General features: G+C 42.9%; 1 protein-coding gene across 1 annotated transcript in view; it reads left to right on the top strand.

Moving 5' to 3' along the window:
* The window catches only part of zdhhc8b (zDHHC palmitoyltransferase 8b), a 118,577-nt gene that overhangs the window by 90,406 nt on the left and 9,665 nt on the right, over window positions 1–18,506 (top strand). The window contains exons 2-8 of the mRNA XM_078421326.1: window positions 4,099–4,220; window positions 6,308–6,465; window positions 8,932–9,104; window positions 13,813–13,915; window positions 14,161–14,252; window positions 14,831–14,963; window positions 16,800–16,923. Of these exons, the coding sequence (XP_078277452.1) occupies window positions 4,099–4,220; window positions 6,308–6,465; window positions 8,932–9,104; window positions 13,813–13,915; window positions 14,161–14,252; window positions 14,831–14,963; window positions 16,800–16,923 (905 nt within the window). The remainder of the gene's footprint in view (window positions 1–4,098; window positions 4,221–6,307; window positions 6,466–8,931; window positions 9,105–13,812; window positions 13,916–14,160; window positions 14,253–14,830; window positions 14,964–16,799; window positions 16,924–18,506) is intronic.

The raw sequence follows: 18,506 nt of genomic DNA, 5'->3' as shown, positions 1-18,506 counted from the left end.
CCCATACCCCCTGACTCCGCTATCCTTAAGAGCTCTATCTAGCTCTCTCTTGAATGCATTCAGAGAATTGGCCTCCACTGCCTTCTGAGGCAGAGAATTCCACAGATTCACAACTCTCTGACTGAAAAAGTTTTTCCTCATCTCAGTTCTAAATGGCCTACCCCTTATTCTTAAACTGTGGCCCCTTGTTCTGGACTCCCCCAACATTGGGAACATGTTTCCTGCCTCTAACGTGTCGAACCCCTTAATAATCTTATACGTTTCGATAAGATCTCCTCTCATCCTTCTAAATTCCAGTGTATTGCAAGAGGATTAGATACAAGCACATGCAAGTCTTGCTACAATGAATAACCAAAAAAGATGAACATATTTCAATATCTGTTTTGATAGCCTTCCCAGCTACAACAGTTGAAGTCAGTGAGGTTTTTTCTCTCTGGTTCTTTGTATGACATCATATATTTTTTTTCAACAAGGAGTGATTGTTACCTCTGGATTACAGCATCTGTAAACAGCAGGCGTCTTCAAAATTATTGCCTTGGCATACTTCTGTTTTCAACCCTGAGCCACAGAACGTGACGAAGCTCGGGCAATGCACTGCTCGTATTTCATGTTCGTTATGTTGCTTCCTTCAGATTTTATGTCTTTGGAAGTTTAAAAAGGAAGTTTTGTTCCAGTTTTACTTTGTATCATCAACCATGAACGATGGACTGTCTGTGTGTTGGACTGAGGACTATTTTGGTTATTTTTTGCACAAGTATTGGGGTTATTAATTTATTGATTTATTTTTGTTATATATTATCTATTTGTATTTTGGTTGCAGACCTGTTATGCTGCTGCAATTAAGATTTTATTTGTTCTGTTGTCAGTACCTTTTGACAATTAAACACTCTTGACTCAAATATATGCAAATGAAACAAAATATTAATCTCTGAAGAATGAAACTCCATCTATTCAGGTTCTCCAGGGATGCTGCCTGACCTGCTGAATTACTCTAGCACTTTGTGCCTTTTTTGTAAACCAGCATCTGTAGTTCCTTGTATCCACTTTAAATTTTCTATGCCACTCAAAGAGTTGTGGTATGCACCGAAAAAGTTCAAAAATATATAAAAGTTCATAAGACATAGGAGAAGAATTAGGTCATTCGCCCACCGTCTTCTCCCTCATTCGACCATGGCTGATCTATTTTTCTCTCTAAACCCCATTCTCCTGCCTTCACCCCGTAACCTTTGACACCCTTACAAAACAAGTACCTATCGATCTCCGCTTAAAAAATACCCAATAATCTGGCCACCACTGCCGTCCGTGGCTACGAATTCCACACATTCACCACCCTCTGGCTAAAGAAATTCCTCCTCGTCCCCATTCTAAAGGTACGTCCTTTTAGTCTGAGGCTGTGCCCTCTGGTCCGAGACTCCCCTGCTCCTTGAAACATCCTCTCCACATCTGCTCCATCCAGGCCTTGTCGCCAAATAATGTGTCAAATAATGAACGGTAGTGTGAACAGGAAATTTCAAGCAACATGAAACGAGAGGCAAATTCAATGCTGTTGCTTCAATTTAACTTAAGAAACAGGATATCACCATGACGTGAGCCAAGCCAAGGGGATTGGGTCATGCCAGTCTTCGCCTGCCACTGTTCCTTCAGTGGAGACAACCGGCACCACCAAAATAGCCGTCATTTGAAACACACAGCATCCGTGTGCTCCATATTATTCCAATCCTGGAGAACCTCAGTGGCTGCAGTACTAATTTCATTAGAGGGTTACATGTACATGGTAACAGCTGTGAAACACTGCCTAGATCCTGTAAATGAAGCTGTAAATTAGCTCACTAATTAAATCTGTAAAGTAGTGCCATGGAATTATTCAGCGGTGGAGTGCACAAGATGGATACCTCCATTGAATGTGATGCTCCATTACTCTGTGGATGCTGATTATAACCAAAGCATGCTATTTATTAGAGCCTTTGTCCCGCCCCCCTGACATCAGTCTGAAGAAGGGTCTCGATCCAAAACATCACCCATTCCTTCTCTCCTGAGATGCTGCCTGACCTGCTGAGTTACTCCAGCATTTTGTGAAATAAATACCTTCGATTTGTACCAGCATCTGCAGTTATTTTCTTACACTATTTATTAGAGGAATCTGTTTTATCTTCCTTGGTGTCTTAATCTTTTAAGCATTCACTTTAAACTTTGTATCTTCTGCCAATTGTTCTTTTAAGCAGCACATTTGTGAAGCTGGAAGCAAAGTCACTGATCCTGTGGTTAGGGTTGCCAACTGTCCCGTATTAGCGGGAACATCCTGTATTTTGGGCTAAATTAGTTTGTCCCGTATTAGTAGGGTTGCCAACCTCCTCACTCCCAAATAAGGGACAAAGGGTGATGTCACCGCCCCGCGCCCCACGTGACCTCACCCAGCCAGCGGCCACATGCTCCCGCTCCACCAATGGCGGCCGTCATTGGTGGAGCGGGAGCATGTGGCCGCTGGCTGGGTGACGTCACGTGGGGGGCGGTGACGTCACCTTGTCCCGTATTTGGGTGAGGAAGTTGGCAACCCTACCTGTGGTTGAACAGATGAAGTGTGTGAAATTCCAGCAACCTTCCAATTTCACCATGTAATTACGCCGCGCGCTTTTGCTACATGCAGCTATGACAAAGGAATTTTCCAAGGCTGAACAGAACCAAACCCTGCAAAGATCTCCCTGCGTCAACAGCTTGTATTTAATTGGCAGCATTAAAGTAGTGAAGTGCCCTGAGGCACTTCACTGTGGTGTGATCAGATAAAATAATAACAAAAAATAATGGAAACACTCAGCAGGTCAGACAGCACCCAGGGAAGGAGAAACAGATTTAACATTTTAGTAGAAACAAAGGATTGCAGATGCTGGTTAATATACAAAAGGACACAAAGTGTTGGAGTAACTCAGAAGGTCAGACATAGGGTTGCCAACTGTCCCGTATTAGCCGGGACATCCTGTATTTTGGGCTTAATTGATTTGTCCCTTGTCCCATATTAGGCCCGGTGGACGCTGTAGGCCCAGACACTGTAGGCCCTGCGGCCGCTGTAGGCCTGGACACTATAGGCTAACGGAGTGTGTTCGGGGAGTGGGGCTGAGTGTGTTTGCCTAACGGAGGTTGCGTAGCAACCCACCTCCCGGCCCGGGCGGCCGCCGTTGTTGGAGCGGGAGCACGTGGCCACTGGCTGAGTGAGGTCACGTGGGGAGCGGGGCGGTGACGTCATCTTTTGTTCCTTATTTGGGAGTGAAAAAATTGGTAACCCTAGTCAGACAGCATTTTGTGTCCTGTATTGAGTCTTCATTAAAAGCATTCCACAATTGTTGCCTGACTTGCTGAGTGTTTCCAGCGATCCCTATTTTTACTTCAGATTTCCAACATCTGCAGTTTTATTCATTCTCACTATGAAATAAAATCTGCATCTGAGACTCCTGAATATTCACTGGTCCAAGTGACCAGATGCTGAGTCAGATGTGCAGAATTTAATGACTTAATGAAAAGTCAAAACTCGGGTGTTTAATTGCCGTATGTACCAAAAGGGAACAATAAAATTCTTACATGCAGAAGCATAACAGGTCGGTAAAGACAATACTCAACAGATAATAATAGAACAAACACAAATAAAGTTCAAGAAATAAATAAAATATTAATGCAAAACAAAACAAAAGCCCCAAACCCCCTGGGCAACCAACAAGGTTTGAAGTTTAGTTTGAACTTTAAACAAGAACTAGTTTAATGCTAGTTAACTCAGCATTAAAAGTTGGCGCTTGTAGTGTTCAATAACCATATGGTTGTTTGGAAGAAGCTGTTACTGAATCTGGAGGTCATGATATTTAATCTCCTATACCATCTCCCGATGGCAGGAGTGAAATTGTTCTTTGGTGCTTGTTGCTTGTAGCTCTGGTGAATGCCACAATGGCATCTGTTGTCCGTTGAGTTTGTAGCACTCTGGCACACACTTGAGACGAATGAATAAATGTTGAAGGCTGATAAATCACTACAGCGATGATCCTTGTAGAGAAAGCAAGAGTATTGAAACCTTACTTGATTGCTTCCCTAATCTGCTTTTTGCTTTCTTTCCAACAGGTGTCCTTGGTTAACAAACGAAATCTCTCCGGCAATTCCAGTCTACAATGGCCTCGTGTTTCTTTTTGTTTTGGCTAACTTCAGCTTGGCAACATTTATGGACCCTGGAATATTTCCACGAGGTTAGTGTGCTGAGAGGACATGACTACAGTTTGGAAACTCTTTGCATAAAAAAAAAAAACTAACTAATTAATTAGTGCAGATTTATGATGTGCCAGCGATGTTCGCTTGTATGAGCGGAAATGTCAAAGACCAGAGGGCATAGCTTTAAGGTGACAGGGATAAAGTTTAAAGGTGATGTGCTGGCAAGCCTTTCACACATGAGTGGTGGGTGCCTGGAACCTGCTGCAAGGGGGGGTGCTGGAGGCAGGCACAATAATGGCATTTAAGAGGTTTTTGGATAGGCACATGAATATGGAGCGATGTGTATGAAGGAAATGTAGATGCTGGTTTAAACCAAAGATAGACACAAAATGCTGGACTAACAGCGGGTCAGGCAGCAGCTCTGGAGACAAGGAATGGGTGACGTTTCGGGTCTGAAGAAGGTTCTCGACCCAAAACGTCACCCATTTCTTCTTTCTTGAGATGCTGCCTGAAACGCTGAGTTACTCCAGCAATGTGTGTGTATGGATATGGAGGAATATGGATTACATGCAGGCAGAGGAGATTGGTTTAACTTGCCATCATGTTCAGCATGGAAATTGTGGGCCAAAGGGTACTGTTCCTGTGCTGTATTCTATGTTTGATGTTCTCTCCTGAGATCCAGGTGACTTGGCCCTATGTCCTTCCTCCTGCCTTGGTCCTCATCCACGACAGTTTTTGGCTGTCCTGGTCTTCCTCTCTTCCTAATCAGGCTTTCGAGCCTTATTTTTCCCAACAATTAAAACCCACAATATCTAAAGGAAACTCTACTCTTTTGTGAAGAATCTCACAATATGATCACTAAATTAAATGCAGTGTATTGCTCATCTTTAGTGAAGTTCCTACCTGTTGTCATAGTGATTAATAACAGGAAATAATTTAAAACTGAGCCACCGTTCACTACTAAATGGAGGCAGTATAATTGTAATTAACGTGCCTTTGAGCACAAAAGAAGCACACTTTGTAACTGATATTTGAAAATATATTATTCTTGGAATAGGAAGCAAACCAACCATTGCCACAAGTACAAGAAGCTTAATTTCAGTAATATTCATTAATATTAGTGCCCTAATTGTTTGTACTGTTTGACTTTTTCAATTCAGTATTTACACATAGCGAGTGCTAAAGTGTACAGCTTAAAAATTAGCAAGCAAATTGAACTGCTGCTGAGTGTGCATAAACACTGTGCGAATTATCGAGAGGACTGTAATTGCCTTTTCTCAAAGCAGCTATATTCTGGCCTGCTGTAATAAAAGCAGAAAATATGTCAATGCTTAGCGGGGCAGGCAGCATGTAAGGAGAGAGAAGCAGTTAAGATTTTGGGTCAAAGACCTTTCATCTGAACAGGGGAGCACAAAGAAAGTTAGGGAGGGAGGATATGGTGCTTTTGTCCCGCCCCTCCCCTGACATCAGTCTGAAGAAGGGTCTCGACCCAAACATCACCCATTCCTTCTCTCCCGAGATGCTGCCTGACCTGCTGAGTTACTCCAGCATTTTGTGTCTACTTGTATTTTATGCACAGCTACATAATTATTCAAAATCATCATGTTCTAGCCTGATATCTATGTTGTAGAGAATATATTACAATTTCTAACATGATTTATAGACAATAGGTGCAGGAGTAGGCCATTCGGCCCTTCGAGCCAGCACCACCATTCAATGTGATCATGGCTCAATGTGATCATTCTCAATCAGTACCCCGTTCCTGTCTTCTCCCCATACCCCCTGGATCCTTAAGAGCTCTATCTATCTCTCTCTTGAATGCATTAAGAGAATTGGCCTCCACTGCCTTCTGAGGCAGAGAATTCCACAGATTTACAACTCTCTGACTGAATTTTTTTTTCCTTATCTCCGTTCTAAATGGCCTACCCCTTATTTTTAAACTGTGGCCCCTGGTTCTGGACTCCCCCAACATTGGGATCATGTTTCCTGCCTCTAACGTGTCCAACCCCTTAATAATCTTATATGTTTCAATAAGATCCCCTATCATCCTTCTAAATTCCAGTGTATACAAGCCTTTCCAGTCACTCCAGTCTTTCTATTGGTAAATATAATCGATATCTTTCAGCACATGAAGATGAGGATAAGGACGATGACTTCCGAGCTCCACTCTACAAGAATGTGGAAATCAAAGGAATCCAAGTACGGATGAAATGGTGTGCAACATGCCATTTTTATAGGCCACCCCGATGTTCTCATTGCAGCGTGTGTGATAACTGTGTTGAGGTAAGTGATGTATTTGTTATTGACGGTGCTGATATGAGGGCATCTTGTGTTCTTTTTTTTCATTTGCTTCACCAATTATCTGTAGACACCCTCTCCACAGATACTGAGCACTTGTGATCACATCTCGCGTGTGAATCTTGATTGTCAGCATTGGTAATTTTTGACCGTCAAACCTTAAATCTTCACCAGTTAAGGTCCCAGGCATATTTCCACTGAATTCTCTGAACAGTGGTCAGAAATCAGATGAATGGATTCCTCCCTCCTCACAGCTTGAAGTGAAAGGATTAGAAAATCAGAGAGCCAAGCAAATATTTCAGGGCCTGGATAGGTGACATTTCAGGTCGGGAGTAGACACAAAATGCTGGAGTAACTCAGCGGGTCAGGCAGCATCTCAGCAGAGAAGGAATGGGTGACTGAAGAAGGGTGTCGACCCGAAACGTCACCCATTCCTTCTCTCCCGAGATGCTGCCTGACCCACTGAGTTACTCCAGCATTTTGTGTCTACATCTGCAGTTTTTTCCCCTACACATTTCAGGTCGGGACCCAAAACGTCACCTAAACATGTCCTGCAGAGATGTTGCCCAACTTGCTGAGGTACTCCAGCACTTTGTGCTTTGCTCAAGATTCAAGCATCTGCAGTTCCTTGTGTCTCTTAATATTTCAGAGGCATGATTTAAAATCTGGTGGCACAGCAGAGAAATAAAATAAAATAAAATAATATAGAATTAATAAGCGCATCAATAATGGTGATCATTAAACTTCTGAATTGTTGTAAAAAGACACCTTATTCACTAATACCCTTTTTGGAAGGAAGTTTGATGTCCTTATCAATAATGGTCAACCGATCGATTCTACATTGTGCCTAGAAATGGCATCGCTACCTAAAAGGAATCAAACCACTCATTGCAGGGTTAGCTTGGCATTGAGCTTCACAGCTTGTGAAAGAATAAATGCATAGGAAAAAAACTGCAGATGCTGGTTAAAATCGAAGGTAGACACAAAATGCTGGAGTAATTCAGCAGGTCAAGTAGCATCTCTGGAGAGAAGGAATGGGTGAAGTTTCGGGTCGAGACCCTTCTTCAGACAGATGTCAGGGGATCCCTCACTCTTAAGTATCCTTGAAAGATAATCTCTCTGAAGTGCCTGTGCATTTTCCTTTTGAAAGCCCTGATTGACTCACCTGCCCTTACAAGCAGTCATTTGCAGATTATAATTGTGTTTTTCTTTAAAAAATAATAATTCCTCTTGTTGCTTTTGACTATCACCTTGAATCTTGTTGCTTTTGACTGTCACCTGTACTTGAACCATCTTTCAGTCAGAATACTCCCTCTCTGCTTATTCTGTCTAAACTGTTCTACTTTATTAAATCCTCTTTCAGTCTCCATGCTCCAAAGAGACAACACAGCCTTCTCCACTCTGTAAATCTAAATCCCTTACACTAGACCCATTCCAATAAATCTTCTCTGCACCATATCAAATATCTTCACCTCTTTCTTGAAGTGAGATAATATCAGAATTGAATGTCGTATTCTGGTTGAGATGTTAGACATTTAGAGATACAGGGGGTAAACGGGCACTTTGGTCCACCGAGTCCACACCGACCAGCGATCCCCACACATTAACACCATCCTACAAACACCAGGGACAATTTACACTTATACCAAACAATTAACCTACAGACCTGTACGTCTTTGGAGTGTGGGAAGAAACCGAATATCTCAGAGAAAACCCACGCAGTCACGGGGAGAAAGTACAAACTCCGTACAGACAGCACCCGTAGTCTGGATTGAACCGGGGTCTCTGGTGCTGCAAATGGTGTAAGGCAGTAACTCTACCGCTGCGCCACCGTGCCACCCACAGTTCTTAAATAGAACATTTACAAAGATATATGATAACCTCCTTGATTTTTGTCTATCCATCTGTAAAAGCACTTCTTTTTATGTGTTGGATTAAAAACAGCACAATTAAAAGAACATTAATCAAACTGTGAACTGAGATCTCAAATTACAATTAGTTGAAAGATGGGGTGGGGTCCATAAACCATCTGAATTGTGAAGAAATTGCAATCATAATCAGTTGACCTTGGTACTGTTTGCCTGCTTGCCTTCGATTCCAAAATGTAATTGACAGTTTAATATCACAACCAAACAATTATTGAAGATTTGTGAATACAGGAATTGTATCACAATCACCGTCGACCAAAAAAAATCTTGAAGAAATCTGAAAGCTTGTAACACCACATTTGGACATGTGGGGAAATTGAAGCACAAGGGAGTGATTAGATGGCAGTTCCTGCCATTGATCCCCAGAACAATGAGAAACACTGATAGAACGAAAAACATCTGTAACTATTACTTAAAGGAAATTGCAGCCTGTAATGCAAAAGATTTTGTATCAAATTTTGACAATGCTTCACGATAAGAAAAACATTAATGAATTTTTTTGTCTCGTTCATTTTGTTTCCAGGACTTTGATCATCACTGTCCATGGGTGAACAACTGCATAGGACGGAGAAATTACCGCTACTTCTTCCTCTTCCTCCTCTCCCTCAGCATACACATGGTTGGAGTGTTTATTTTTGGGCTAATTTATGTTTTAAACCATATTGAAGAGCTTTCCACACCATGTACTGCCATCACGTATCCTTTGCTGTTTTGCCATATCATCTTTGATTCAGTTTTCAGTGTAAAAAAAGCAGTGTTCCTATCCTTTAGCTTTGATTAGTTAAGCAGCAATAGTTTGCATTTAAACATTCCTCTTGACTTAGTATAAACTTGAAAGTATGCTATTTTAGTGTAAGAAAATAACTGCAGATGCTGGTACAAATCGAAGGCATTTATTCACAAAATGCTGGAGTAACTCAGAAGCTCCTTCTCTCCTGAGATGCTGCCTGACCTGCTGAGTTACTCCAGCATTTTGTGAATAAATGCTATTTTAGTGCATCAGACAAAATTTAATATTGAGCTATTAGAAGATATTGGGACAATCTTTGTCAAAGGAGCTTCTCAAAGGATTAAAAGTTTGGTCAAGCTTTACAACTGTCAGGGAAAACCATTTGTGAAAAAAATGTTGCAAATGTAGGCCTCAGAAATTCAATCAAAATGTTAGTTTTGAAAATGTTTTTTTTTTTCAACACTGCAAGATTGAAACTGGAAATTTGTTAACAAATTAATTAAATATTGCTGACTTAGTGGTTCAAGTGCATGACTTGCTGAAAGTGTTGACAGGGGTGGGTAGGCCAGTGAGGAAAGCATTTGGTCAGCTTGCCTTATTAGGCTAGGCATTGCATGGAAGAGTTGGGACCGATAACACTATGAATGTATGGATGGAATGTAAAGAGATCCATGCACTGTTTTAATGTACATATATTTTTAATGAAGATAAATTATTTAGGAATGGCACAGTGGCGCAGCGGTAAAGTTGCTGCCTTACAGCGCAGAGACCAGGGTTCAATCCTGACCATAGTGTTGGAGTTTGTGTTGTACTTCGTGGTCCGGTACCTGTTGTACCTTTAGTGACTCTGGAAGGACCACAAGTACACGTGTATAAAAGGTTACATTGCTGGAGCTCAACTCCAGGCTGTTTATTCCGTGGCCACCTGCATCCAGAGTGACCGCCTAATCACACCCATCACTTATATACACAGCCATACAAAGTAGTTCTTGGATACACAAAGTAGTCCCAGCAATATCACAACATCCCCCTTGTCTTATATATTACAACATCCCCCTTGTCTTATATAAAATTGTTTTCTTTACCATTCGAGGGCTAAAATATATTTAACAAACAAAACCAAAACACCATTGCTTTTTGCAAACAAAACCAATAGCACAACTAAACACAATTGCTTTTTTTCGCCATCATGGTGGTCACTCCTCTGCGGAATTTCACTCATCGCCGGGTGGTCACTCATCTCCGTGTGGTCACTCATCTCCGGGTGGTCACTCCACAGATATATTCATTTATACAAAAGCATCAAATATAATACATTAAGCTTTCAGTACACAGATCACTACACAGGTCATTAAACACAAAATATTCATTTTGTTCCATATCTTTCCCTCAAGAAGACGTGCTGTGTAGATCAAACGTAGTGTAGGCTCTAGATGCTCCACCACCATGATTTGCCTGCCACTGCTGGCCTCCCACTGCTGGGCTGGCACTGCTGGGCTCCCACTGCTGGGTTGGCACTGCTGGGCTCCCACTGCTGGGCTCCCACTGCTGGGTTGGCACTGCTGGGCTCCCACTGCTGGGCTGGCACTGCTGGACTCCCACTGCTGGGCTCCCACTGCTGGGTTGGCACTGCTGGGCTCCCACTGCTGGGTTGGCACTGCTGGGCTCTCACTGCTGGGCTCCCACTGCTGGGTTGGCACTGCTGGGCTCCCACCGCTGGGCTCCCACTGCTGGGTTGGCACTGCTGGGCTCCCACTGCTGGGCTGGCACTGCTGGACTCCCACTGCTGGGCTCCCACTGCTGGGTTGGCACTCCTGGGCTCCCACTGCTGGGTTGGCACTGCTGGGCTCTCACTGCTGGGCTCCCACTGCTGGGCTGGCACTGCTGTAATCGCGGGGAGCCACAAGTGCTCCCCGGCAGCTGCCGTTCAACTTTTCGAACGCGCTGCCGCTGGCCCCGCCCACAGGTGCTCCCCGGCTCCGACCACAGGCGCTCCCGGAAGCTGCCACTCAAATTCGAATGCGCTGCCGCTGCCTCGGGCCCAGGGCCGTCCCGACTCTACGGTCGACGCGCCTGGGTAAGTACGCAGTGCCTCGGCCTTACCGGCCGCTGCACCTCCGCGGGTGGTCGGTCCCTCCGGTCGCCGACCCCCTCCGGTCGCCGCACACCTCCGTAGGTGTCGGTCTCCTCCGGGGCTCTCCCGGTTGCCGCACACCTCCGTGGGTGTCGGTCTCCTCCAGGGCTCTCCCGGTCGCCGCACACCTCCGTGGGTGCCAGCCTCCCCCGGTCGCCGCACACCTCCGTGGGTGTCGGGTCTCCCGGTCTTTCCGGTCACCGCACACTTCCGTGGGTGTCGGTCTCCTCCGGGGCTCTCCCGGTCGCAGCACACCTCCATGGGTGTCGGTCTTCCCCGGTCACCGCACATCTCCGTGTGTGTCGGGTCTCCCGGTCTCCTCCGGTTACCGCACACCTCCATGGGTGTTGGTCTTCCCCGGTCACCGCACACCTCCGTGGGTGTCGGGTCTCCCGGTCTCCTACAGTTGCCGCACACCTCCATGGGTGTCGGTCTTCCCCGGTCACCGCACATCTCCGTGTGTGTCGGGTCTCCCGGTCTCCTACAATTGCCGCACACCTCCATGGGTGTCGGTCTTCCCCGGTCACCGCACATCTCCGTGTGTGTCGGGTCTCCCGGTCTTCCCCGGTCACCGCACATCTCCGTGTGTGTCGGGTCTCCCGGTCTCCCCCGCGAAGCAGTCGCAGGCTTATAATCTCGGACTACACAGGTGCTGGGGCGCGACGTGGGCCTACACGCACCTCCCCCAGCAGCTTGCAGCGTCACGTCGGCAACTCGGCGCCGACTACTGAGTAGGTAACTATACCAACTCACACTGGCCCTGTCGGGATGCACTCCAAACTTCCCGTACCGAGCTGGAAACTTTTCTTTTGTTTTGTTTCCCTTCAGGGCTTTTTTTTTTTCTTTTTTTTTTCTTCATTTTAACCTTTTCTGCTCGGGCATGCTTCATTCCCTCCCTAGGCGAAACACCAAGCCGCTGCCACCATGTTGTACTTCGTGGTCCGGTACCTGTTGTACCTTTGTTGTGACTCTGGAAGGACCACGCGTACACATGTTTAAGATGTTATCATGGTGGAGCTTAACTCCAGGCTGTTTATTCCAAGGCCGCCTGGATCCAGAGTGACCGCCTAATCACACCCATCACTTATATACACAGCCATACAAAGTAGTTCTTGGATACACAAAGTAGTCCCAGCAATATCACAACAGTTTGTACGTTCTCCATGTGACCGCGTGGGTTTTCCCTACGTTCTCCGGTTTCCCCTCACATTCTAAAGAAGTACTGGGTCGTAGGTTAATTGACTTCTGTAAATTGTCCCTCTGGTGTAGGATTGAGCTAATGTATGGGGTAGAAACATAGAAACATAGAAAATAGGTGCAGGAATAGGCCATTCGGCCCTTCGAGCCTGCACCGCCATTCAATATGATCATGGCTGATCATCCAGCTCAGTAACCTGTACCTGCCTTCTCTCCATACCCCCTGATCCCTTTAGCCACAAGGGCCACATCTAACTCCCTCTTAAATATAGCCAATGAACTGGCCTCAACTACCTTCTGTGGCAGAGAATTCCACAGACTCACCACTCTCTGTGTGAAGAAATGTTTTCTCATCTCGGTCCTAAAAGACTTCCCCCTTATCCTTAAGCTGTGACCCCTGGTTCTGGACTTCCCCAACATCAGGAACAATCTTCCCGCATCTAGCCTCTCCAACCCCTTAAGAATTTTATATGTTTCAATAAGATCCCCCCTCAGTCTTCTAAATTCCAGCGAGTACAAGCCTAGTATCGCTGGTCGGGGCGGACTCGGTGAGCCGTAGGGCCTGTTTCCACGCTGTTTCTCGAAACTAAACTAAATTTCTTGGGGAAAATAAAATGATGAGTAAACTAATATGTTAGGAATGACCAAGGTACAGGTTAATGACCAATTGAGTCGGAGTGTCTGTAGAGTTCATGGGGACCACACACCATTAAGAATCAATTCCCTCATAAAATAATAGAAATGATAAAAATATTATCTGAAGTGCCCGAGGATCTTAATTACCTAAAGCATGTGATAATTTCACAACTAATTGTCAAAGAGAGAAATCCTACCTTTTTTAAATAATACCAATTCTCAGCAAAGCATGTATTTTAAGCCTCCATTTTTTGAAATGTTTTTTTTCCAAAAGTTTCCGCTATTTAATGTGAACCATCTAACTGGTGCTAATAAATTTGTCAATCAGTTTTTTAAAATTCAGAAACATTTATTTGGAATTCAAGTTATTGAGAAGAATTGACGATTTTAAATTTAAAAACAAGGAACTGCAGATGCTGGTTTATATTATTTAAAAAGGACACAAAGCATAGCGCGTTAGACAGAATATGGATAGGTGATTTTTTGGGTCGCGACCCTCCTTCTGACTGGAGAAGGGTCCTGACCTGAAATGTCACCTATCCATGTTCCCTGGAGATGCTGCCTGACCTGCTGAGTTACTCCAGCACTTTGTGTCCTTTATTTTTTGTCTATTTTTAATGTTGGTTGCTGACTCTGGTCGTCAAGGAGCAAAGTAAGTTTGTTCTTAAAGAATGTTAAATGTTTTTTCCTTAATTGAAATAAAAAAGCATGGCTGTCATGTGTGTGGCAGGTCTTTTCTTCATTCCCGTTGTGGGTCTTACAGGATTCCACATGGTTTTAGTTGCCAGGGGGAGAACAACAAACGAACAGGTAGGTGGATCAGACACAGTGGATATCATATTGTATGGGTATTCTGAAACATTAAAGCTTCTAAAGTAATGTCACCATCTTGATCACATTTATTTACATTTTGCTTACTTGTAGAGTTAAGAACAATTTATAAAATCTGAATAAAGTAACCATGAATATCTTTAATATTTAATTTTGCCAAGGCCTCGCCAGCATTTGAGTGTTGAATTTGTATATTAAAGAAAACTGTATTGTTCATCACACAGGTAACGGGTAAATTTCGAGGCGGTGTGAATCCATTCACCCGTGGATGCTGCGGTAATGTGGAATATGTACTCTGTAGTCCTTTAGCTCCCAAGTAAGTGTTTCTATTGTATTTCTTGTTGCTAATATTACTCATTTTTAAACTGACACATCCAACACCTAGCTTCTATAAATGGCACAACGTGCTGGAGTAACTCAGCGGGTCATACAGCTCTCCTGACCTGAAACATCACCTATCCATGTTCTCCATTTCTGCTTATAATATTAATTGAACTTTGTCGGATGATTTCATCAGTTTTTTAACGTATGATGGATGTACAGTTTGTCATGGTTATCCAATAGTGTGGTTTAACCACAGTGAAATTGCTCTCTTGTAATTATAAATCATCTATGAAGAATGTAAATGTTTGGCTGTGTTACCACTTGCATGTATAACATAAGTGGTAATGTGCCTGCAATGCTGCAGCAAGTAAGAATCTCCCGTTTCCCTTTCCCCTGACTCTCAGTCTGAAGAAGGGTCTCGACCTGAAACATCATCTATTCCTTTTCTCCAGAGATGCTGGCTTACCTGCTGAGTTACTCCAGCTTTTTGTGGCTATCTAAGAATTTCATTGTTCTGTTTCCAGTGCATATGACAATTAAACACTCTATTCCTTTGATTTTAATCCCTAGGTACATAGTTGACTACAAAAAGAAAGATCTTGTAATGGTGAAATCTCCTTTTGTTAGACTTCAGTTGTCTGAAAAACAAATTACACTCAAGATAAATGACAATGGAATTCAGGGGAATCTGAATAGGACCAAGGTAAGAGATGGAAATTGTTGTTTTCAAAAACCTTAAATATTTAGCCTAGAGTCATACAACAAAGAAACAGGCCCTTCAGCCGAATTTGTCTATACCAACCAAGGTGCCCCATCTACACTAGTCCCTCAGCTTCCCATTAATCTCTCCCCTCTCACCTTAAGTTGATATTGTCATACAGTATCCATTCCTCATTTATTTAAATGTTGATCTTTTTAAACCTTAATACTTTTGCATTTTGAACTGACCATGTAGAGTTTGTAGGTTAATTGTCTTCTGTAAGTTGCCGCAATATGTGGGGAGGGGATGAGAAAGGGGATAGTATAGAACGAGAGTGAACAATGGTCGGCATGGACGTGCTGGGCATGTTTCCATGCTGCATCAACAAAAACTGCAACCACAAGAAAACATCAATGCAATGCAATTTGCGTTTTGCGGTTCTAAATGTTCCCGATTGCGTCAGTCACATTTGCTGCTAGTTAATGTTTTAGAGCCTCTTTCTTGGTGCTTGTGAAATTAGATTCTTATGGTTATAAAGGTTATTTGGTTCCTCTGTATTTTATTACTTCAGCATTGAGAGTTCAGAATTCAGCAAATGTATCAATTTCACCATTTGTGATATTATCCTAGTTTTGTGTTGTTATCTCAACTGTTGCTGAAGAGAAAAATATTTATAGTAAAGGTCTCCAATTTCCTTTTATATACCTATTAATACATTGGATGTCGAAAGCATTTTTATTGGTTAAAGTATGCATCATATTTAGATTCTGGAGACAGAGCTGGGAAAATTGAATTATATGTTAAACAAACTCAACCAATTAAAATATTTAGTCCAGTACAAAAAAAATTCCCATTATGAAATTGCCTTTTTTTCAGTACTTGTTACTTAGATTGGGCCTTCTAACCTAATAAATAAAATCAAGCAAGGGAATTAAGTAAAACACTGTGAGCAGTCCAAACAAATGTTGATTAGTAGGCAACCCATATCGTTACTTACTTACAGTGTGGAAGTAAGCTCTTCGGCCCAACTTGACCGACATGTCCCTTCCACACTAATCCCACCTTCCTGCGTTTGGCCTATATCCCCGTCAAATCTGCCCAATCTATCCTGAGGGGTGGCACAGCTAGTAACGCTGCTGCCTGACAGCTCCGGAGACCTGGGATCAATCCTGACCTCAGGTGCTGTTTGTGTGGAGTTTGTACGTTCTCCCTCTGAATGTGTGGGTTTCCTCTGGGAGCTCCAGTCTCCTCCCGCATCCCAAAGACATGTCGGTTGGTAGGTCGATTGGTCTTCGGAGAAAGTGGGATAACATAGAACTGATGTGAACGGGTGATCGATGGTTTGGTGTGGGCCAAAGAGCTTGTTTCCATGCTGCATCTTTCAGTCCAGTTCAGTCCATTCCTCGGTTCGATCCTGATCACGGGAGCTGTCTGGGTGAAATTTGCACATTCTCTCCATGACTGCATGGGTTTCCTCCGGGTGCTCTGGTTTCCATTTCCTCCTACATCCCAAAGACGTGCGGGTTTGCAGATTAATTGGCATCAGTGTAAAAAAAATTGTGCATAATGTGTAGGGAGTGGATGAGAAAGTGGGTTATCCTAGAACTAGTGTAAACTGATGACTGATGGCTGGCATGGATCAGGTAGGGCAAAGAGCCTGAACCATGCTGAATCTTTAAAGCTAAAGAGTATCGAGGCTTAAAATTACACTTCCAATAAAAAGCATGAATATATGAACAAAAAGAGAAACTTCTGCCAAAAAAAATCAGAGTTAAAAAGATTGCTGTGTTGTTCCAAAATAAAACTTTGATTTTTTTTCTCTCTCAACTGTTCTTTTAGTCCAAAGGAAGTTTGGAGGCTTTGGATGCTCAATCCACAGACGTCGAGCCACCGCTGCCACCTAAACTAGGTCCAAGCAAATATGCAAACCTTAAAAACCAACTCAGTACTTCAACCAACGAAGGTAATGCACTCGGCTGAGAAATAGCAATATCCGTCTGTTTAAAGCAAGTATCTAACTTGACAGTGTTGTTTTCTTGATGCACACAGATATGTCCATGAAAAAAAACCTATTAATACTTAATAACTATTATTATTTGGTCATGATCCAATTTAAGTGGGTAATGTAATGAGGCTTTCATGTTAATTAATGGATTTTGCTTTCACATCTCTTTTATTTTTGCCCTTCCCGCTTATTTTTATTGTCTTTAAAGCAGAAACTTTTGGAAATATTAGGGAAGTCGGGTAACTTACAGTGATTTGTCTACAAAGATACCTTCCAATCTCTGACCAGTTAAAATATACTCTGACTTTCTATTCTTTCTACCAAAGTGGGCTTTTAAATTTTTTTCATGTTATATTCCACCTTAATTCTTACCTAATTTCTTAACTATCTATGTGAAATCACTTCAAGTTCTCCAGCTAATTTTGTATCAGCAAACCTAGAAATTATCCACACCCCCACCCTCTTTCAAATCATCGGCAAAGCCTTTGAGCACTGAGTCCCAGCACTAATATCTGTAGCATCTCACGAGTTTTGGCCTCTCAAGCCAAAAATAATCAAAGTCCAGGACCTGAAAAATTAACTCAGTTTCTCTCTCTCTTCATTCAGTCAGAGTCAGCGTCAATTTATGTTGCGTGACCTGGTTAATTGGCTTGGTATAAATGTAAAAAATTGTCCCTGGTGTGTGTAGGGTAGTGTTAATATGTGGGGACCGCTAGTCAGCACGGACTCGGTGGGCTGAAGGATCTGTTTCCGCGCTGTATCTCTAAACTAAACTAAACTTCCAAATGTTTCCAACATTTTTTACTTCAGCATTCGTAGTTTTTTTAACTTTGTTTTGTTGGGAACTTCCCCCAGCTTTGTGATTCCTTTGTGATTTCACCAACTAGTCATTGCATCTTATAGAAAGAAGGGCAGCATTGTTCTCATTACTGTGTCAAATTAGATTTGCGACTTTTTGATATGCAACTTTATCTGGACAGTATGTAAATATGAGAAATCTGATAAGTACTACTGACCTAAACATTAACCTCTGTTCCCTTTTCTAATATTGACCGATTTCCTCCTTATTTCCAGGTTTTAAAAACTTTGGCATGAAGGGGATGATACACAAAGTGAAAACTCATTCAGTCCCACAATCTGGCTTGTTATTCATGGCTGATCTATAATCTAACTCCATACACCAAACCCTTAGTACCTCTTATTAACAAAAACTGTAGCCAGCCCAGATTTCCATATAAATCGACACCCCTCTTATAATTAGATGAAAACGCCACACATTTCCTCCCCCCTTCTTCATCCATCTATTTCTTCCATCACCGAAGCATAATCTTTTTCACTGTACTGTGGCAACTCGAGATGAACATTGGTGAACAGAGGTTGCTTGTTCATAATTGATTGAGAATAATATAAAGTGTTTTCCTTTGCTTGTGAAAAGGCTGCTTTAAAGTTTGCAATATCATTGCACTCCACATTTGTGTGGTCTTGTTAATTATTCTTTGCCTCACACTGTCAGATGAGGTATTCACCCAGTGGTTCTAGAT

The sequence above is a fragment of the Rhinoraja longicauda genome, chromosome 25, assembly GCF_053455715.1.
Source record: "Rhinoraja longicauda isolate Sanriku21f chromosome 25, sRhiLon1.1, whole genome shotgun sequence".
NCBI classification, from domain to species: domain Eukaryota; kingdom Metazoa; phylum Chordata; class Chondrichthyes; order Rajiformes; family Arhynchobatidae; genus Rhinoraja; species Rhinoraja longicauda.
This window is presented reverse-complemented; position numbering and strand designations above follow the sequence as displayed.